The 22444-nt window shown below is 43.2% G+C and overlaps 1 protein-coding gene across 1 annotated transcript in view; it reads left to right on the plus strand.

The window, feature by feature from the left end:
- KIF5C (kinesin family member 5C) overlaps positions 1 to 22072 on the plus strand; it is an 82835-nt gene extending 60763 nt beyond the window's left edge. The window contains exons 14-26 of the mRNA XM_054636513.2: positions 254 to 460; positions 1283 to 1429; positions 4297 to 4485; positions 5572 to 5689; positions 6351 to 6427; positions 7403 to 7512; positions 8286 to 8387; positions 8969 to 9029; positions 9367 to 9438; positions 9946 to 10050; positions 13741 to 13957; positions 14916 to 15029; positions 18150 to 22072. Of these exons, the coding sequence (XP_054492488.1) occupies positions 254 to 460; positions 1283 to 1429; positions 4297 to 4485; positions 5572 to 5689; positions 6351 to 6427; positions 7403 to 7512; positions 8286 to 8387; positions 8969 to 9029; positions 9367 to 9438; positions 9946 to 10050; positions 13741 to 13957; positions 14916 to 15022 (1512 nt within the window). The 3' untranslated portion in view covers positions 15023 to 15029; positions 18150 to 22072. The remainder of the gene's footprint in view (positions 1 to 253; positions 461 to 1282; positions 1430 to 4296; positions 4486 to 5571; positions 5690 to 6350; positions 6428 to 7402; positions 7513 to 8285; positions 8388 to 8968; positions 9030 to 9366; positions 9439 to 9945; positions 10051 to 13740; positions 13958 to 14915; positions 15030 to 18149) is intronic.
- The last annotated feature ends 372 nt before the right edge of the window (positions 22073 to 22444 follow it).

Raw genomic sequence — 22444 nt, forward strand, 5'->3', positions numbered from 1 at the left:
TTCTCTGCCTCAGCCTTGGGTCATAATAGGATTTGATGAAGATTTTTCTCGTTGAAGTTCAGAGCTTTTTTTTGTGCTTCCTTCAAATGCTTTTATGCTGGAACTGCTGCTGTTTTCAGGATCTCTCCCCTGCTGCACGCGCGATTTGCGCTCACTCTTTTCTTCCCTCTCTTTGCCCGTTTTTCTCCTTTTCAACGTTGCCTTTTGAAGGAGTTTTTGGGTCACTTAATGCTGCTGTGATATTCCTCCCCAGCTTTTGGCCTCCACCAGGAGGGATTATGAGAAGATCCAGGAGGAGCTGACCCGACTCCAGATCGAGAACGAGGCGGCCAAGGATGAGGTGAAGGAGGTGCTCCAAGCCCTGGAAGAGCTGGCTGTCAACTATGACCAGAAATCCCAGGAAGTGGAGGACAAAACCAGGACCAATGAGCAGCTGGCAGATGAGCTGGCACAGAAAAGTGTAAGAGCAACTTCTTCATCCTCCTGGTTTTCTCTCCTTGCTCCCGAAACATTCCCCAAAAACCTGCCGGTGTCACCCTCTCTTCCCCGTCTCAATTAAACAACGGAATTAAGGGGATTCAGAAGCTGCTCTGTGGAAGTTGGTGGCAGATTGTGGCTCTTGCAGCAAGGGACTGGATGTGAGAAGTGGCCATCCTGTGTTTTGGATATTTAAAAGCTGTATTTTGCCAAGAGAGCTGTGAAAATCTGCCTCGTGCAAATGGCAGCATTTTGTGGTTTTCTGGACTCTGTGCTGTGGAGCTGGGATTTTACAGGGAGCCAGGGGATCTCAAGGAAGGAATCAGGGAAAAAAAATTAATCGGCTTTTTCAGCTCTGATGTGTCCTGAATCTTAAGCAAAAAATGGGATCTGAGGAAAATCAAGATTGGTTTAGTAGCTTAAAGCATCCTTTTTCCCTTAATTCATTACACCAACTTAAGGAGCTGTTGTTAACAGATCTGTTTCATTAAAGACTTTGTTATCTCCCCCAGTAAACCAGATTACCACGAAATCCATTGGAAAAAATTGAATTTTCTATCCCTCTCTACCTATTTCCCTGTGATTAACCTCCTTTGATGTATTATGCAAATCAGATTCTTAGCGGATTTGCTACATTTAATAGATCTAAAGTAGCCTTTGGTGGCAAGTGAGTTGTGAAAGTGGATTATGCCAAGGTGGAACTGGATGTGTCACTACATTGTGCCAGCAGCCATGAGGAAAATACCCCCTGAAAAGTGCCCAGCCTGCAGTGGGGAGGGTAATTCTTGTTTTTAAACCTTTCCAGAGCGCCCTGACAGCGACCCAGAGGGAGCTGGGCCAGCTGCAGGAGCTCAGCAACCACCAGAAGAAGAGAGCCACAGAAATCCTGAACCTGCTGCTGAAGGACCTGGGGGAGATCGGGGGAATCATCGGCACCAACGACGTCAAAACCGTGCGTGGGCTTTGAGCTTTGTGCTTCCCCAGCTCCTCCTGCAGGGAAACACCCCAGCAAAGCAGGGAGTCCCACAGGGCCTTGCCTTGGGGGGCACTTAAAGCTCTGCTGGTTCCAAATCCCCTTCCACCATCCCACATTGTCCCATCCTGGCCCTGGGCACTGCCAGGGATCCAGGGGCAGCCCCAGTTGCTCTGGCAATCCCAGCCCAGCCAGGAATTCCCAGTTCCCAATGTCCCATCCATGCCTGCCCTCTGGCACTGGGAGCCATTCCCTGGCTCCTGTCCCTCCATCCCTTGTCCCCAGTCCCTCTCCAGCTCTCCTGGAGCCCCTTCAGGCCCTGCCAGGGGCTCTGAGCTCTGCCTGGATCCTTCCCTTCTCCAGGTGAGCACCCCCAGCTCTCCCAGCCTGGCTCCAGCCCTGGGAACATCACAGATGTGGAATGTGTGGATCCAGCCAGTCCCAGGACACTCTGTGTAAATCCTGGCTGAGCACACAGGAGGACACTGCAGAGCTCTTTGTCTGCCTGGGAGTGATGCCTTGTGAAGGCTGACCTAGAACAGAGAACAGACAGAGCTAAAGAATAAAGTAGGGATTTATCAAGAGGCCAGCTCAGTAAATACCCCAAGATTTCAGAATAAAAAATAGGAATAATAAAGGAATAAGAAATCCCCTCCTTGAGGACTGGGAATTCATAAAGGAATGAGAAAATCCCATTTCTCTGCAGGGCAGCTGAGGTGTTGAGGCTGCAGGAAAACCAGGGAGGGGACAGGTGACAAAGCAGGACAGGGATTGTGACAGAGGTGATCCCACAGAAATGGGGGTGATGCCTTGTGCAGGCTGCCCTGGAGCAGGGGCTGGGCAGAGTCCCAGAATAAAGCAGGGATTCATTCCAAGCATCTCCTCCATGGATCCACCTTGGGCAGCACCAGAGCCCAGCCAGGGCTGCACCCAAGATGAACCAAAATGGCCCCAAAATGCACCAGCGCTCCCAGGCTCTGTCCCTGGGATCAGTTCTGCTCCATTTGCATCTTGCAGTTCATTGTCCCATCCCAGCTTTAGCCCCTGCAGTCCCACCCTGCTTGTTTTTCTCTCTCCAGCCCACGGGGTTTGTGCTCCTGGGCTGAGATTTGGCTCATTTGTCCTTGGTGCCCAGCTGGAGCAGGAATTGTTTTGTCTCCCTGCTCTGTGCACAGAGCTCAGCATCCCCTCATATGAAGCCCAGACTTACACACTAAAGCAGCACAGAGTCTGAAAAATTTAAAAGCCAAAACCTGAGGCATCAGGAGAGGCTCAGTGTCTGGGCTCCCAGTTCCCACAGTTATTCCCAGCTCAGTTTTTGGGGCCAGAGCCCATCTGGGAGTCACTGAACTGATTAATGAGGGGTCTCAATTCCCCCCAAAACAATACACTCGTAGCCCAACTCTTTCCCTAGCTGGCAAGACCCCAAATTCCCAGAATATGAAAATATTGGCTTCTGAGGTGGCCAATTTTTGATCTGAAGTTTGGTGCACATTTTGGTCAGCCCTGCTTTGAGGTTTGCCTTTGTGTGGCTCTGTGTGCTTTGGGGATACGGTAGAGGAGGTGGCTGCTCACTTTGTCACATTTGTAGAAGAACAAAATGCTGATTTCAGAGGAAATATTTGTATGGTCATTGCTAAATGGCAGCGATGGAAACTTTCCATGGCCTGGAAAAATCTCCTTGGTGGTGTTAATGCCATCCTTGTCTATTTAAAACCCCTATGAAAAATAGCAGTGCTCGAAAGTGGCTAAGTCCATTTTTGAAATGTATGAAAACTCCTTGCAATACATTTTTGTTACTTTCAGTTCACTTTTTGTTGACGCCCTGCCAAGGCTCTCTTAGGCCAGCAGGAGCTCCAGCCTGTCCTGCTGCAGGGGACACAGTCCCTGCTGTCCCTGTGGCGCTGCAGATTCCAGCCTTTGGAGATGTCACAGCAGCCTCTGGTGGCCGCAGGAGCAGGGACTGGGACAGGAAATCTTTGCAAATGGAGGCAGAGGCAGTTTGGTACAAGTTTTTGTAGGAACTGAGATGTCAGCACTTCAGGGGACAGCTGCCAGTGGAAATCAGGCCAGACTGAGGAGCTTTTAGAGAATAATTTCAAATTTGCTGGCAATTAGCATCTTTTCCAAGTGTGTCTAATCTCAGAGCAGACTGAAAATTTTGGAAGAAGTGTCATTTTTCAGGATTTTTGGGACAAGAAGCAGCACATGTTCCCTTCCCCTTGGCAGTGCTGGGAAAAAAGGGGAAGCAGGTGAAGTTGAGCTGGGTTACTGCTCAGGGAGAGCCTGCACAGCTCCTCAGTGGAATATCCTGAGCTGGAAGAGATTCACAGGATCATGGGTTCAGCTCCTGGTCCTGCACAGACACCCCAAAACCCCACCCTGGGCATCCCTGGAAGTGCTATCCCAAATGCTTCTGGAGCTCTGGCAGCCTTGGGAATGTGCCCATTCCCTGGGGAGCCCAGCAGCCTCTGGGGGAAGAGCCTTGCCCTGGTATCCATCCTAATACCTGGATATGATATCCCTTCACACAGATGTGAAATATCCAATGTAAACAAAAATAAAATATACAAGATAAAAGGACAAATCAAACCAAAAATTCTGAAGGAAGATGTCTCCTTAATGTGATAAGCACTTTGTGAAAAGATCCCAATTCTGATTTTTTTGTCTTCCAAATCCGAGTTTTAAGTTTTCAGAAGTAGCTTATGCTCTTCTCCCCTGCTCTTAACTCTCTTTCTGAAATGACCCCTGGCCTGTAAAGCCATCCCAGAGCCCAGGCCCAGCCTGCAGGCTGGTTCCCAGAGCGGGAGCAGCTCTGGGTGCCAGCAGCATCCCTGTGTGCTCAGTTGGCAGATGTGAACGGGGTCATCGAGGAGGAGTTCACCATGGCCCGGCTCTACATCAGCAAGATGAAGTCGGAGGTGAAGTCCCTGGTGAACAGGAGCAAGCAGCTGGAGAGCGCCCAGATGGACTCCAACAGGAAGATGAACGCCAGCGAGAGGGAGCTGGCGGCCTGCCAGCTCCTCATCTCCCAGGTGGGTCTGCTCCTGCCTGCTCCAGGCCATGGGGCCTCCAGCTGTGCTCGAGGCAGGGTTTTGGGATGAGGTGAGAGATGAGAATTTGGCTTTGAGTTTTCAGAAGGTTGATTTATGATTATATTATATTATATTATATTATATTATATTATATTATATTAGATGGCACATAATATTCTATTCTATTATATGGCATTATATTATATTCTATTATATTATATGGCATTATATTATATGGCATTATATTATATTATATGGCATTCTATTATATGGCATTATATTATATGGCATTATATGGCATTATATTATATGGCATTATATGGCATTATATTATATTATATGGCATTATATTATATGACATATTATATGACATTATATTGTATGACATGACATTATATGATATCATATCATAGCATATCACATTATATTACATTATACTATATTATACTACATTATACTATATTATACTATATTATACTATGTTATATTATATGATGTGATGTTATATTATAGTATATGCTATTATGCAGTATTATATATTATAGTATATTCTATTATACAGTATTATAGTATATTATAGTACAGTATACTATATTTTATTTATTATTTTATGATATGATATATTATATCATATAGCATAGCATATCGCATTATATTACATTATACTATATTACACTATATTATATGAAGTGATATGATATTATATGATATATCATATTATATTATTTTACATTCGATTACATTATACTATATTATACTACATAATATTGTATTTTATTATATTATACCATATTATACTACATAGTATAGTGTAGTATAGTATAGTGTAGTATAGTGTAGTATAGTATAGTGTAGTGTAGTATAGTATAGTATAGCATAGTATAGTGTAGTATAGTATAGTATAATATAGTATAGTGTAGACTCTCTCTTAGCTCCTCCCCAGCCATTCTGCCGTGAGTTCTCCCAGCCATCCCCTCGGGGTGTGGAAATTCTCTGTTCCCTCTCCCTTCCACGGGCCAGTTGTCCCCGAACTCCCAGGGCAGGGCTGCTCTCCTCCTCTCTCACGGCTGTTCCTTGTCTTTGAAGCACGAAGCCAAGATCAAATCCCTGACAGACTACATGCAGAACATGGAGCAGAAGAGGAGGCAGCTGGAGGAGTCCCAGGACTCCCTCAACGAGGAGCTGGCCAAGTTACGTGCTCAAGGTACAGCTCTGGGTCTCATCATCTCTGTCTTGGGCCACTCAGTTTTGTGTCTTAGTGACGTGAGAAACTATTAAACCCCCACACAGATCCTTTACCAAGCAGCACCAATCAGTCTTGCTGAATATTCTGTTAAATTCTGCATTTCTGAATTTTAATATTCCAATATTCTATTCTAAAAGTGTGGATTTCTGAATTTTAATATTCTAATAATTCTAATATTCTGTGAAATAAGGATTTAGCTAAATTTCAGTTGTCCCTCTGCAACATCCCTGCCTCGTTCCAAACAAAGCTGCTTCCCTCAGATGTGCACAAGTTGTGTCTTTCCCAGCTGACTTCATTTTTAAGGCTTGGTTTTCCCCTTCCAATTGAATGTGGAAAATGTGTAGGTATCAAAAGAAGCTCTTGTAGCTTTGCTAAGCTCCTGAGTTATATCAATTTATAACCTTGCAGCCTTAAAATCATTCTGGATTTCTGCACAAGGGATTTTCCCTCTCTGAGGGAGCAGCAGGTGGGGACAAGAGTTTTTATTTAAAAAAAAAATAAATTATCATCTTCTGCATTGTTAGAACAGAATCTTTATTCCATATCCTGGAATAAATTAAATTTATTTTAAAATCTAAAATTAAAAATTAAAACTAAAACTGTTTCCACCTTTAAACAGAAAAAATGCATGAAGTCAGCTTCAAGGACAAGGAGAAGGAGCACCTGACACGACTCCAGGATGCAGAGGAGATGAAGGTAGCTTGGCACTGTGGAAATTTTGAGGGAATTTCTTGGTGAGATTGTTCATTGGGGTGGAATTTTGTCTTCTTGTTCACATGGCCAAAAATTACATTGATTCACCTCTGTGTTACACTAAATTTTTGCTGCTGGAAGTCAATTTGCTCAGTAGTGAATGAGGCTCCTGGGGTTAATATCATTTAGGTACTTATAAATTTGATTTTAAAAGAGGCTGCTTCCCCAAAGTTCTGCTGGAATTCTGATTATCTCCTGGAAATAATAATAAAATACATAAACCCGTTTTCTGGTATTTTTCCTTTGGAATGCCAGGAAATGTTTGCAATAATGGGTTGTTCTGATGGGGTTGCACACTGCAGACAAGGAAAAATAGAGTCTTACAAGGGCAGTAATAGAGGTTTGCCAGCTGCAGAACTTCTCCCTCCATCATAAAAATTTTAAGTGATGAAAGCAGTTGTAAAGTGATGAAAGCAGTTGTGATTAAAGTGGTTGTACCTTACAGCTCTGAGGAAAAAAGCAAAGTTTGCGTTAGCAGTCTAAAGACACAAATGGAGTTTTTCCTGTTGCTTGAGGCATATTTACTCCTAGAATTTAAATTTAAATAACAATTTCAATAGCAGGGCCGTGGATAAACAATTCTCAGAGGTTTGGGTTTTATTTCTGTCACAGGCAGAGCTGTACAGGTATTTTCTGAGTGAATAAACAGGGGAAATAAGAGAGGATTGGTGTAAAATCAGTGGCATTTGTGGCTAAGCCCTGGGTTTTCATGGGTACTTTTTGCAAGAAAATGAGTCAAAATTGTTGTTAAAAACGGAATTAAAACGTTGGGTGAGCAGGGACAGAGCTCAGTGCTGACAGAAGGAAACGCCAGGCAGTTTCCTACATGGATTTGGTGTTTTCCCTCCAATCCAGAGGCTGGGTAAGAGGGAGCTGTGTGTCCCTGGGCTGCTCTGATTCCCAGCTCTGTGTTTGCAGAAGGCTCTGGAGCAGCAGATGGAGAGCCACAGGGAAGCCCACCAGAAGCAGCTGTCCAGGCTGAGGGATGAGATCGAAGAGAAGCAGAAAATAATCGATGAAATCAGGGAGTAAGTTCACCCTCTCCACCCCTCCTCTGTCCTGGGATGCTTTGGGCTTGCTGTTGTTAGGTTTGATTGATGTTTCTTTGCAAGTTCTGCCCTTACACGCAGCACCAACCCTGCAATTATTTTGCAGGGTGGATTACAGTGCCTAATTCTTTATTGGGGAGCTTTAACAAGGCCATAAAATCATAGGGAGTTTATAAAAAAGGGTGATGTTGCACCTGCAGGTCAGGAGGTGAGAGGAGAGCAGGTTTTAAAGGATCATGGAATCATTTGGGTTGGAAAATCCTTTAAGGTCATTGAGTTCAGCCACCACTGAACCACGTCCCCAGGAAGGTTTTGAGATTCTCACAGCAGCCAGTGATAGTCTGGCTGACTCCAACAGCTCCCATTTTCACACATTTTTATATTTTTTCCTCACCACCAATGTGACTCTGTTATGCTTTGCTCCTGTGTCCTTCTTTTTCTAAAATCTAGGCATCATTTTATCATATTTATTGTGTATGGCCAAAGATTAATTGTAGGGAAATGAGGAAGCAAGTTAGAAAGATGCCAACAACAATTTGGGTCCTCCTTACGGGCAAACAAAACAAACCACTGGATTTAGCTCTCCATTATTTTAAAATAATGTCCTCCAGGTTTTTTATGCTTCATTTCTTCCAGAGTTATTCAGTAGAGAGTTACAGCTTTACTTTTCCTCTGCCCAATCCCATTTTGTTTGTGGAGATTTTCCCTCCCTTCCTCCTTAGCTGGGCTGACTTTTCCTTTCACGTTTCCAGCATGAACCAGAAGCTGCAGCTGGAACAGGAGAAGCTGAGTGCAGATTATGATAAATTAAAAATTGAGGACCAGGAAAGAGAAATGAAACTGGAAAAGCTCATGTAAGTGCACAGTTTGGTATCCCTGAACCTCTTCATGTGTGGAAAATGTGCTAGGGAGAGGGATTTGTGTTGGAATATTCACACTGAAAATATCTTTTTAGTAGGAAAGTCAGCAGGAGATACTAATAAATAATTACCAATTACTCTCTATTTTTATACCACAGGGTTTTCAATAGTGGCTTTGATAACTACAAAAAGAGTTCATTAGAGCTCTGATTTTATAAAATATCCCAGCAAGTCTTAAATCTCTCATTTCTTAATACACAGCAAAACAAGCATGAAAGATGTTGGGATTTTTTTTTTTTTTGTGGGTTTGTTGATATTTTTGGGGGTTTTAAATCAGATGTTTGAGTAAAAAGCCTTTCCTGGAAATGAGAGAGAAAAATCCCATGTGTGGACACAAAGATGAAGGTGGTGACTCAGCCCTTCCAGGTGATAAATTTGGATATTTGGGGCAATCAAAAGTATAATTAGAGATGTGAGATTTGCTGCCACCTGCAGATTTGCTGCTCCAGGTGGATGCTGTTGATTCTCCTCTGTTTATTGTGATTGATTCGTGTTCCATGTTGTGATCTTTCCAGACTCCTTAATGATAAAAGAGAACAAGCAAGAGAAGACCTTAAAGGGCTGGAGGAAACAGTGGTAGGTCTTAATTACACTTTATTCAGCTTTTTCCCCTATATCTGTATACCCTGGTGATATATTTTTTAATTTTTGAGTAAACAGCTTTGAACTACCTAAACTAAAATTAAAAAAGGTTGTTTTTACCAATTTTGGAGAAATTGTTCTCTTCAGTGTGGTTTTGGGGCTGGGTGGGGTTTATTTTGTGGCATTCAGAGTGATTCCTACAGAGAAAATCCAGAGTTCTTTTCTTCTGTTACCAACTCAAATCCAAGGAGAACTTTTACACCAGAGCATCTACTATGTCCTAGTCATTTGTCCTTTTCTAAAAATTATTGTTTTGTTATTTTTATTCCAGGCAAGGGAGCTTCAGACTCTTCACAATCTGCGCAAGCTGTTTGTCCAGGATCTCACCACCCGTGTTAAAAAAGTAAAACTCTGCTCTTTTAAACCCAAATCTTCTCCTTTATGTACAGTATTCTTGTGATTTGCTGGAAGCCTTTAGTGCATGCATTTACAAAATGGGATAATGTCTTTTTTAGTAGCAGTGAGAAACAAGATTAAAGCTGTTCTGATGTCTATCAGCTTGTATTTGGTCCTAATTTGATAAGGAAATGTTGGTGGGTGAGGGAAGTGAATTTATCCAGTGCAGTTCAACTACAAAATTCTCAAAGATGATGAGCTTCAAAAATTATTTAGTGTAACTGGATTTTCCTATTCAGGATTCCCCCATAATTGTTCAGTAAAAATAGCTTGGGTTTTTTGGTGTAAGGGGAAATGCGATTCCTAAAAATCAAACAAAGAGTTAAAATAATTTCTCTTAAATTTGGGGCTCAGTAAGACTTTTGTGCCTTTGGGGAGCTCAGATTTGCCAAAGAGCTGAGCTTCCCCTTGAGTTTGTGCCTGGCTTTGCTGAGTGCTGCAATTTTGTGTGCAGAGTGTTGAACTGGATAGTGATGATGGAGGTGGAAGCGCTGCGCAGAAGCAGAAAATTTCCTTTCTTGAGAACAACCTGGAACAACTTACAAAGGTTCACAAACAGGTAAAGGCTCCCTTTTTCCCTCCCTTTTTTCCCTCCCTTTTTTCCCTCCCTTTTTTCCCTCCCTTTTTTCCCTCCCTTTTTTCCCTCCCTTTTTTCCCTCCCTTTTTTCCCCTCCCTTTTTTCCCTCCCTTTTTTCCCTCCCTTTTTTCCCTCCCTTTTTTCCCTCCCTTTTTTCCCTCCCTTTTTTCCCTCCCTTTTTCCCTCCTTTTTTTCCCCCTTTCCCTTCCTTTCCCCTCCTTCCCTTCCTCCATCAAAACTTGCACTTTTTGAATACTTGCAAGGGTAATTTTGAAAGGTAACCTGTGCTGTCTGAGGAAAATGTACCCTCTAAACTCCTTGGAATTAGGAGCTGGAGCTGCTGTTCCCACTCCATGTACTTCTAGGAATGTGGTAAATAAGGATTTTTTTTTTTTTCTGTGAAAACACATCTGTTTTGGCAGTAGGAAATACATAAAAATAGCTGTTTTCTGGATGGATTGTGCATCCCCAATTTGACTCCTGGCCTGAAGCTGCTCAGAGGCACCTTGGAGATGGTTGGAGTGGATTCAACCAGCAGAGTTTTCAATGAAAACAATGGAATTGGGGTTTTCTGTGCAGCTGAAGGGCTGGTGCCTCCCTGGGGTGCTGAGGTTGGTAATTTCTGGCCCTGTCCATTTGTGTGTCCTCCCTCCTTCATGGAATTCCAGTTTCACCCGATCCCAGATGTGGAATTAAAGCCCATCCAGTCCCGTCCCTGCCATGTCCCACAATTTCCACTGTCCCAGGATGCTCCAAGCCTGGCCTTGGACACTTCCAGGGATCCAGGGACAGCCCCAGCTTCTCTGAGCACCCTGTGCCAGGCCCTCCCCACCCTCACAGGAATAATTCCTCCCTAAAATCTCCCCCCCACCATGCTGGAGCTGTGTGCCACTCTTCAGGTGCACACACAAAGCACTAAAGCTGTTTTGATTTCTTTTTTGACCAGTGGCATTACACTGTGCACTGCACTCTCCCAGAGCTGTATTAGTGACCCACACTCCCACATTTGCTTTAATTACTCCTGTGGAAGTGCCCAAAGAGCAGGAAGTGCTGGACTGTGACAAATGTCTGCTAAGGTTTGGGGTTTTCAGATTCTTAGGGAACAGATGGTTTCAAGACCTACTTTCTAAATGTGGAAACTGGGACATCTTCAGAGTGGTTTTTCTTTTACCATTTTGCCTTTTTTTTTTTGCACTCGTTTCATGCATCTGCTGGGTTTCAAATGTGGATTTTTATAGCTCTCATTAGCGTGTATTTACTCAAAATCAACTTGGAATCCACATCTTGTAGGAAACTTGCAGAGAAAAGTGACATTGGACTTGATACCATCCTGCTTGGATTTTGTATCACAACTACTTCACACAACAAGGGTTCAGCACTTGCAGAAAAAGCACATTGTGACAATGTTTTTTTAGCTTGTTTGTGTTTTTCTCCAGCACTAAGCCTGGCCCAGCAGGTGTTAAAATGCTCTGATTGTTAAACAACATGTGAATGTCAGGACATGCTGTTGCTTTGCTGCATTATTAATGTGGTTGTTAATCCATTTTTCTCTCTCCAGAAGAGGGAGAGTCACTCCTTTGGAGCAGATTTCTGTTGAGTTCCAGCAGTGGTGTAATCTGTTCAGTGGAAATTGTGCTGGATTTTCTGCCTGTTTGCATCAGTTTTGTGTTTATTAAAAATCAATCCTCTCTTGGCTGTTGCTGCATGGGAGGTCAGATGTGATTTGTATAATTGATAGACCTTGCTCAGGTCCATGTTAAACTGAGGAAGTGCACCAATTCAAAGTTGCATGTAATCACTATATTTGTAGTTACAGGCCTAAAAGTGATTTCTCAGTGAAGTTCCCAGTTTTCCCACATGGCTGAGTAGGGAACACACAGGTGAACACATCAGAGCCACTGGAAATGACAAATTTGGGGTGATCCCTGGTGATGTCTGTAAGACATATTCAAGCATTCTTATTTTAAAATAATGGGGACCAAGGATTTGCAAAATCCTGGAGATTTCTGTGTCATGAGGAAATGTAGAGTTTCTGCTGCAGTTTTTGATGTGTAGAGAAGCAAATCTGGCTGTCAAGTGCTCTGCAGTGGCAGGCTTGGTCCTGGAGTCCTCCTCTTTCAGGATCAGCTCTGTGGAATCTTGTTGAATGGAATAAACTCTATTTTCTTTGCTCTTTCTGGACAGTTTAAATGAATATCAGTCCTCAGCCAGAGAAGTGAATTTTGTGAATATAGCTGAGCTTGGACAATGCTCTCAGGCACAGGATGGGAGTGTTGGGGTGCCTTGTGTGGGGTAAGGAGCTGGACTTCATCCTTATGGGTCCATTCCAGCTCAGGACATTCTAAACTTCTCTTTAACTTAGGATTTTTACATTAATTTCTGGAATAAACCTGTTTAATTTTAGTACATGACATATGGAGAGCACCTGGTGACATTTTCTCTCTCCTTGTGAGGTGACTTTTCCTGCCATTTTTATGAGGAGATTTTTTGCCAATTTCTTTAGACCTTGTGGGCCTTTCTTTAGACCATTCCAGCTCAAGACATTCTAAATTTCTCTTTAAGATTTTTACATTCATTTCTAGAAGAAATCTGTTTAATTTTACTACACCTGGCATGGAGAGCAACCAGTGGTATTTCCTCTCTCCTCATGAGGGGATTTCTCCTGCCATTTCTCTGAGGAGATTTTTGCCACTTTCTTTTGATCTTGTGGGTCCATTCCAGCTCAGGACATTCTAAATTTCTCTTTAAACTAAGATTTTACATTAATTTCTAGAATAAATTGGTTTAATTTTAGTACATGACATATGGAAAGCATGGTGGTGTTTTCTCTGTGAGGCGACTTTTCCTGCCATTTCTCTGAGGAGATTTTTGCCACTTTCTTTTCACCTTGTGGGTCCATTCCAATTCATGATATTCTAAATTTCTCTTTAACCTAAGCTTTTCACATTAATTTTTGAAATAAATTGGTTTAGTTTTAGTACATGACATATGGAGAGCAACTGGTGATGTTTTCTCTCTCCTCATGAGGGGACTTCTCCCGCCATTTCTCTGAGGATATATTTGCCAATTTCTTTAGACTTTGTGGGTCCATTCCAGCTCAGAACATTCTAAATTTCTGTCTAAACTAAGATTTTCACATCAATTTCTTGGAGAAATCTGTTTAATTTTAGTGCATGAGGAGTGTAGAGCAACCAGTGGCATTTCGTCCCTCCTTGTGAGGTGACTTTTCCCCCCATTTCTCTGAGGAGATTTTTGCCACTTTCTTTAGACCTTGTGGGTCCATTCCAGCTCAAGACATTCTAAATTTCTCTTTAACCTAAGCTTTTCGCATTAATTTTTGGAATACATCTGTTTAATCTTAGTACACAAGGAGTGTAGAGCAACTAGTGGCATTTCCTCTCTCCTTGTGAGGGCTTTTCCCGCCATTTCTCTGAGGAGAATTTGACCACTTTGACCTTGTGGGTTCACTCCAGCTCAGGACATTCTAAACTTCTCTTTAACCTAAGTTTTTCACATTAATTTCTGCAAGAAACCTGTTTAATTGTAGCACATGACATATGGAGAGCATGGTGGCGTTTTCTCTCTGTGAGGGGACTTTTCCCGCCATTTCTCTGAGGACATTTTCACCCCTTTCTTTTTACCTCCTTTAACTCTGCACCACTTTCCCCACAGCTGGTACGTGATAATGCAGATCTTCGTTGCGAGCTTCCTAAGCTGGAGAAACGCCTTCGAGCTACGGCAGAGAGAGTTAAGGCCCTGGAGAGTGCACTGAAGGAGGCCAAGGAGAACGCCATGCGCGACCGCAAGCGCTACCAGCAGGAGGTGGATCGCATTAAGGAGGCCGTGAGAGCCAAAAACATGGCCCGGAGAGCACACTCTGCCCAAATTGGTGAGGACATGGAGCTAAAGGGGCTGCCCACATGCTTCAGGCTCGGGCTGGTTGCTGGGGGTGGAGTGGAGGGAGTAAAACACAGGGGCTGCTTCTCCTTTGCTGCACAGGAATCTTCAAAGGCCTCGTTTTTTCATGGAATTTGCCCCACCTCAAGTTTAAAGAGGCTCTGCTGTTCCACTGGGTAAATAAAGGGCATAATGGGTCTTGTGTGCCCTTCTAGTGACCTGAAAACTTGTCTCCTTAAATTAGTCGCTCACTTTCTTCCTCCTCCTCCCCCTACACGCTCCCTCTCTGCTTTCATTCTTTCCTTGCCTTTCTGGACCTTGTCCATTTCTCTTTTTTCCCCCTGATTAGTCCTCCATGTGATTTAATTCCAAAAAGTCTTCCTTTGTGCTTCAGATAGTGATATATCTCCGAGGCACAATGCAATGCGTGCACACAACAGAAGAATGGGGCAGTTCTTGGAATGATTTGTTGGGATTAAAAAGGATAATGGTTTAGATGGAGATGACAATACTGGGGTATTAAATCCTGAGGGAGAATCACCCAGCACAAAGTGTCACCTCCTGAATGCTTCCTCTTGTAGGGAGCCATCCAAGCTTTGTCTTGACATCTTCGGGAATGGTGTAAATTGGACATAAAAAGTGCCTCACTGCCCAGCAAGTGACTTCCCTCTGCTGTTGGACAGTCCATCATTTTTGCAGATCCAATTCATGGGAAGGTGGAAGGGCTCTGCCAGCAGGAAAAAGGATCTGCTAGCAGGGAAATGGATCTGCCAGCAGGAAAATGGGTGTTTTTGCTGTTAGCCAAGGCAGGAAGTGCTGTGTTCTGCACAGCTGGATCAGAAGCCACTGAGTTGGGAAACAATGGGGTTTCCCTTGGAGGAGAAGGGGAGGTGGGAAGCTAAAATGGGAAAGCTAAAATGTCCTGTTTGGTCCCTCCTTGCCCTGTGCAGCCAAGCCCATCCGCCCTGGTCACTACCCAGCGTCTTCTCCGACGGCCGTCCACGCCATCCGAGGGGGAGGCATGTCCAACTCCAGCTACTACCACAACACCAAATAAACGAGAGGTAAGGCCAGAGTAACTTACTCACCTCTTCTCCCACTGATCACTCAGTTCCCTTAGATTTCATCTCGCTTTTAGGAGACCCACAGTAATTTTTTTTCTATTTTTAGTAGTTGTTTGCTGATAATTACAATACTTGTTCATTTAGTGCCTGTTAAGAGGTTTTGCCAGCTGCCGAGGAGAGGTTTTATTTTAATGACTTAGCACTTTTAAGTTTTTTAAAAGCTGCTCTGGTAAATCTGGACTGAAATTCACCATAGAGGTATGAAACTCATGTAGTAAAAATACAGATCCAGAGATTCCTTCTGCCAGCATCATCTTCTGCTTTCTGTACCATGGATGTGTTTCCATGTTGGGATATTCCAGCCTGGGATAAGGGTAGAGCAGCTTTCAGTGGCAGCATGAGACATCTCCAGATTTGAGTGTCACCATTTGGCACACTTTGCACTCTTAGTTTTCTTCATGGAAAAAAAAAAAAACACCAACCCTAAATATATTACTTTAATTGCCAGGGCTTGAGAGTTTCTCCTAAGCAAAAGATGAGCAGCACATTCCCAAGAGTCTGTTCCATGGACTCCATCCTCCCATTTCTTTCTTTAAATGCTCATTGGAGAGATTTTATAAATATAATATATATATTATAAATAAATGCTTATTGGAGAGATTTTCTATCTGCATTATTTTAGATAATCACTTTATGCCACAGACGTGCCAAGAGCCGGATGGCAGCAAGCGGCTGTGAAAAGCAGCCTGGGGACAGCAAACTTGTCCCTCCAAGTCTGGCTTTTTGCCTTCCTTGAGGATTAATTCTGTCTCACAACTCTCTTCATGGTCTGTGGTCTCCTCGAGGCATTCTTGGGTGTTTTTAGCTTTTTTTGGGGAATGTTTCATGTCAGGCTTGCATGCCAAGCATCCATCACACCACACTCAAGCTGTTATTGTGCTGGGGGATTGTTCCTGCTCATTGTGTTTGCCATGAGCTTCCAGCAACAAATATTTCCTCTGTGGATAAATTAGGGCAAGGCTTTGCTGAATGGTTTTGTCCATTCTGGTCTGAAATTGGCTTTTCCACCTCAGGAGTGAGGTGCCTCTGTCCATCTGCTTCATTGCATTCCCATCTCTGTGACCTGGCAAAGAGTGGGGTACAGAGCCTGGTCAAAGATTTCTAAACATTTCTTGTAACAGCTACTCTGAGGGGAAAAAGCTGCCACCTGCCTCAAATAAATGCACCTTTAATTTACCAGCTGTAGTGAAATGAAGAGTGAGACTCAAACAGGCCACAGTTGTCAATTATATTAATAAAATTGCCACACTTCAAACCAGATGGGTTTGTAATAACAAGGCAGGACTGTGGAAGTCAAGAAAAAGCAATCAGGAGGCATAAAATACTCAACAGATATTTCAGATGCTGAGGTTTAGATTTGAGGGCTGTGGAGATGAGCAGGTTCAGGCCATGTTGCAGAGGAGCACCAGGGAAAATGAGGCTGCAGAAAAAGAGAATGGAAGATCTCAGGTGAAACTGGATAAAGTTACAGACTTGGGGTTTCTGGAAAAAAATTAGGAAAAAATCTGGAAACCAAATGGCAACCCTACAGGTTGGAATTAAAGTATTTCAACAATGTGTTCTAGATTTTTTGCTCACATCCAGAAATAAGGAGAAGGTGGAAGGTGTAGTCCAGGAAGGCTGGGGAGTGATCGGAGAGGGTCAGTTCTCCTCAGTTTTGGTCCTTTGCTTAAGAATTTTATTGGCAAATTCCAACTATTTGGCTGCCAAAATTGGGAGTATCTGAGTAATCTGAATTCTGAGCTTGGATGGAAACCCAGGGATCTGAGTAAGGGTGTTAGTAAAGGTGCTGCCAGTGCAGGGAGAACTTCATCCAGATTATTTCCGGATTATTGCTGAGACATTCCTAGACTCTGCAGGAAGTGCTTTGGAATGGTGCAGCTGGAACCAGAACAAAAGTCTCTTTTATAGTCATTTAACAGCAGAGAAATAAAATTGAGGTTCCTATCTCAACATTTGCTGAGGAGAGATTTATCTTGTGTTCATTCATTATTCACCATAAAGATAAAAGACACTTAGTGCTGTTAGACTGGTCAGTGGTTATGATTGATTAACCCAGCAGATGGAAGAGAAAGAATTGTGGGTTTTAATAAAATGTGCTTCTTTAATGTGAATATATAAAATTCTAGAGTATATTTTTATAATATTATCATGATATTATCTATAAAATATTTCAGGTATTTCTGTAAACACTTATTTTATATATGTGTATATATATTAGGAAAATATCTCTGTCAGGAGACAGAACAGAAGGATTGGTTTGAATTTGTATTTTTCATCCTTTTGATTTTGTAATTTTCAAATTCTGCTGCTGTTACTTCCCCCTTCTTATTACATGAGATAAACACACACCAGCTCTTCAGCACATCCAATGAGGCAAGAGAAAAATCCCATGAAAGGAACAGAAAATTAAAGGGGAAAAAAAAAAGTTAGACCTTTAGATAGTGTTTGTGGGAAATGGATTTGTAGAAAATTTTTAAAACTTGACAGAAGGCTCACATAGTGTGTATCTGTATGTAAACTTTGAGATAAGAAATGTTGACTTAGAAATACCATGGAATAGGACAGACATTGTTGAGAGAGAAATTGAACTAGAAATAAGTTTCAAAGGATAGTTTTGTAAAAAAGATTAGATACTTTGAAGAAATAGAACTATGAAAGATGTGTTGTGTTAGGACTCATGAGGGGTAATTTTAGATGATTGGCTTCAAGGCATTTGCAGCACGGTGTGGCAAAAGCTGATAGGTTAGGAAACATTTCTAGTATACTGTAATTAGGAAATAGTGGGGTTTTGGATTGTGAGGGTGTGAACTCTAATACTTGTTGAGAATTTTCTACAAATCCATTTCCCACAGTGTTTGGGTGAGACAAAATTCCAGGCTGCAGGTGGCAGAGAGCGAATCCCATCAGGAGAAGTGGCTCATTTTGTGAGACCCAAATTCCATCATTTTTTAAACGCGATCGCAGATCTTTGTTTGCTGCCCGTCCCGTTTTCGGCGCTCTGCTTTCTAATCCCCCAAATCCACTAATTCTCCTTCCTTTTCTCGCTCTCTCTGGCAGGTCAGTTCCACTTAGCATGTTAAGGACTGTCATTAAGTCACATTAGTTTCTTTTTTGCCCCTCTCCAACCCGGTCCACATCCCGTCCATCCTGCGCTTCCCACGGCCGCCGGCGACGCCCCGCTCCAGGTACTCCGAGCTTCGTAGGATCTCCACGTGTACAGAAGTGTCCAGCTCAGCTCCTCCAGATCCTTGTACAGTGTCTGGAACATCCCCACCTCAGTAAGGATGATAGGGAGTCTGCCACTCCGAATTCCACGACCCCTTGGCGCTGCTTAGGTTGGGGCTTCTCCACTCAGAGTGATGATTTTCTTTTTTTCCTCCGAGTCCTCCGTTGGCATTGGTAATTCCCGACTTCTGGCATCAAGGAATTAATTATTCCATGACCAAGTGCCATCAAAGGCAGGTGATTGTGCTCTGTCATGACTGATTTCCTGTATAATATACATATTATTTTATATTTTTAGGGGATGAAAATGTGCTGCTATGTGGTTTAATTTTACTGCTTAACATTTTCAGAAGGAAATTTCCCCAAAGAACCATTTGTAATATCCTGATTTAAAAAAAGAAAAAAAATCTTTGGACTGTATAAAATAACCTTTATTGCAGTACCTGGTAAAGAACAAACGGGATGCAGAGAAATCTGTTAGTATAGACGTAGGATTTGAAGTTTGGTAGTTCCATGAATTTATCTGTGTGACCTGTTTCAAAATTAAGCTCCTATTCCCTTGTAGTTCTCCCTACAGTGGTGGGTTTTCCTGGAGTGGAATGGCTTAGCCACGTGTTTGTAAGAGTTGTTCCCTAGGAATTTTTGAAGGATTTCAGAATGCTGTGGAAATCTTGCCTTGGAAAATCTGACAAGCATCTCCCCCCTCCCTCCCCCTTTCCCCAGACAAGCCCTGATCTGTTCACACTGGAATTCAGATCCCGGAGGGAACAGTCCCCTACCAGAACAAAGGAAAATAAAATCCCCCAAACCCTTCCTTAAAAAAAACCCTAAAGGAGGTGAGAGTTGTACACTCCAGCTGCCCTTTGCAGACCAAATTTGGGAATTTTTTTGCTGGGATGTGAGGAGCACGTTTCCAGGGGAAGGGAATGTCTTTTTAAGCCACTAAATCCTCTCATCCTGTGGAAGGTCCAGAGGGAAGGAAAAGCCTTCCCTGGATCTCTCAGACAGCAAATTTCCATCTTCCCAGCAAGGGGGCACTGGAATTGCTCTGGGAAGGTTCTGCTGGCAGGCAGAAGGTGCTGCTCCTCCTCCTCCTCCTCCTCCCTCCCTCCCCATCTCCTGGGGCAGGTGGGACTCCAGGAAGCCGGGATTCCAGGAAGGCTCCAGGAAGCTGGAATTCCAGGAAGGCTCCAGCTGAGTGTAGCCCTCTGGTCTTCTTTTGCAGACGTTTGCTCTTCTTTAATTTGAGATTGATTGGGATTTTTTTTTTAAATTTCTGAATGTGTAGGTGTAGAGCTCTTCAGTTCCGTAGAGCGTTTTGGAAGATTGTGAGTTGACTTTAGATATTTTTTTCTACTGAAATTAGGGTGTTGCAAAGTAAGTTGAACTTAATTTAACTGTTTTTTGGTTTTTGTTTGTTTGGTTTTTTTTTAATGTTGCACTATTTTGGGGAAGCATTTTGCTAAACATATTTAATGAAGTTGCAGATTTGCATGTATTTAATTTATTTTGTATTTTCCAAAGTTTTATATTTTCTTTCGTTAACGTGCATGTGCACTGCCAGAAGAATGAACTGTGAACTTGCCATATGCAATCTTTAATAAAATCACTAACTCAGAACTACTCTGTGCTATCTTACCAGCTGGTCAGAGCTGAGCTTTCTACTAGGAATTAATAATCCTCTTGTTTTGGTTCTAGGAAAAGATCCCAAGCTTATTTGCTGTCAAAGATTTTTTGTACTGTAGGCAAACTTTTTGTTGCGTCTCTCCGAGTTTGGTACAGAATTCAATTGTAAATGCAGCATTCATGACAACAAAAAGGTCTGGACTCCTCAAGGCATGGAGCAGGAATTTTTTGGGGCCGGTTCTGCCAGCTCCCTGCAGCTTGAGGCAGAAGTGAACTTGGACATCTCTTCCTCGTGCTGGTGCTGATCAGCCAGTCAGTGCCACCAGCAGCGAAACGATGAAGTTTCTCCAAGTTCCCTTCTACACCAACACTGCAGGAGGACTTTCAGCAAAGCCCCAGAGATGCCTTAGGCTAAAATCCTCAAAATTGAATACCTGAGATATCTAATAGCTGGAAATTACGAATTCTCAGTTGAACATACTCTGCTCGTATCAATTTTTATTTTTGAAGCCTATTTTAATTAGGCAACTTCACTTTGTACTGCGTGTTGTATATTCAACTTTTGTACCATTTCTAAGGCTTTCACATTTTATATCTGGAAAGGAAAACCACACATCTGCTCTGCAGAGATCAGAACCTGTCTCTTGCTGTTTCCTGACCCCATCTTCCTTTCTTTGCTCTTTGAGTGTTGTGTTCTATTTATTCCAGGCTCATTTTTCAAGTTGTGGTTTGTACAGCGCAAATGGAATTTCACATCCAAAAATGTCATGCATGGGACAAATTGGGGTGGAAATACCATTCCCAAATGGAAAACGGATTTCAGATGGAACTAAAGTGCATATTGTTCTTTTTGCTAGTAATTGAAAAGTATTTCTGGCTCACTTGAGCTTCTCTTATTGATATGTTCAAATATCTTGTGTTTGTCCTTGAGTTCACGTTTCATCGACTTGTTTTCTGGAAAGCAAGGAAAGTTTAAGCTTGGAAAGACCTTGGCTGATGCATTCTTAAGTTTTGTATTAAACTCAACAAGGGTGAGAGTTGGATTATCCTGAAGATACTGAAAAGTTAAAAATAAGTCACCGAAAAGTTTTTGCTACAATTCCTGCCCGCAGAGCCTTGAGTAGCTTTTCAAATTCACTTTTTAAAGCCTAATGGACTAAGATGCCCATTTGTCTGAAATCGTTATAAATTATAGGATCATGGAATGGTTTGGTTGGAAGGGATTTTAAGGATCAGCTGATTCCACCCCCCTGCCATGGGCAGGGACACCTTCCACTATCCCCGGCTGCTCCAAGCCCCATCCAACCTGGCCCCGGGCACTTCCAAGGATCCAGGGGCAGCCACAGCTTCTCTGTGCACCCTGTGCCAGGGCCTGCCCACCCTCACAGCATCCCTTCCCAATATCCCATCTAACCCTGCCCGAAGGCTCGAAACTAAACAAAATCGAGAATCTTAATTTGAATGCGGTTTTATTCGAAGAATTGTTTAAAGAACAATTTATTGATGATGAAGGTCCGAAAGAAAAGGGCTCACCAGATTCCCCTCGCTGGAGGAGAAATACCTCACCTAACCATGACTGAAGTACTCCTCCACGGGGGAAATAAAAAGGAGGGAAACCAAAGGGCAGGATAATCTGAATCTCCCCTTGCTTTGACTTGCGTCCCGCCGGTGCCCGCAGGAGCCGCGCCGTGCAGCGGCGCCATCCGCTGTGCGGGATGGAGCCGCGGGCCGAGGCACGCTGTAGATTTACCCCTGTCTAGTTTGTAAAGTGTGTAACGTGTACTGCAGACGTGTATTCTCTGGGCTCTATGTATCTTTACAGTAGTGTTCAATTTAGGAGAAAAAAAAAAAAAGGAAAAAAAAAAACAAAACAAAAAGATAAATAAATGGTGGACACGTTTTGCTGGTAACAAGGGGAAATTTTTTTTTTTTTTTTGCCATTGCATCAAATGATGCTGAACTGTATTAAACTCTTGATAGCAGACCTGAACCCTCCTCCTCCCCCCAGCCCGTGGAGAGAAGTCTTTTATCTTCGTGCTGAAGTTCTGTCGGAGATGGATGGATACACTGGCAGACTGCATGATGTATCATTCGAAATCCGTTACAGTGGAAAATAAAACTGAACTGAACTCTGCCGTGTGGGCCTGGTGTGACACGGGACAGGGCACTCCCTGCAGCACTGACAGCTCCCCGGGACAGGGACAGCACTGAGGGCATGGCTGGGCGTGTTTGGGGTGGGTGTCAGGGAAAGGCTCTGCCCCCAGAGGGTGCTGGCACTGCCCAGGCTCCCCAGGGAATGGGCACATTCCCAACAGCTCCAGGAGCCTTTGGACAGCACTCCAGGGATGCCAGGGTGGGATTTTGGGGTCTCTGTGCAGGGACAGGAGCTGCATCCATGATCCCGTGGGTCCCTTCCCACCCAGGATATTCCCAGATTCCCATTCAGTGGAAGCACACCATAAAGCAGGCTGAGTCCATGCTCTGGATTTCAGCTTTCCTTC

Source organism: Agelaius phoeniceus, chromosome 7, assembly GCF_051311805.1.
Source record: "Agelaius phoeniceus isolate bAgePho1 chromosome 7, bAgePho1.hap1, whole genome shotgun sequence".
NCBI lineage: Eukaryota > Metazoa > Chordata > Aves > Passeriformes > Icteridae > Agelaius > Agelaius phoeniceus.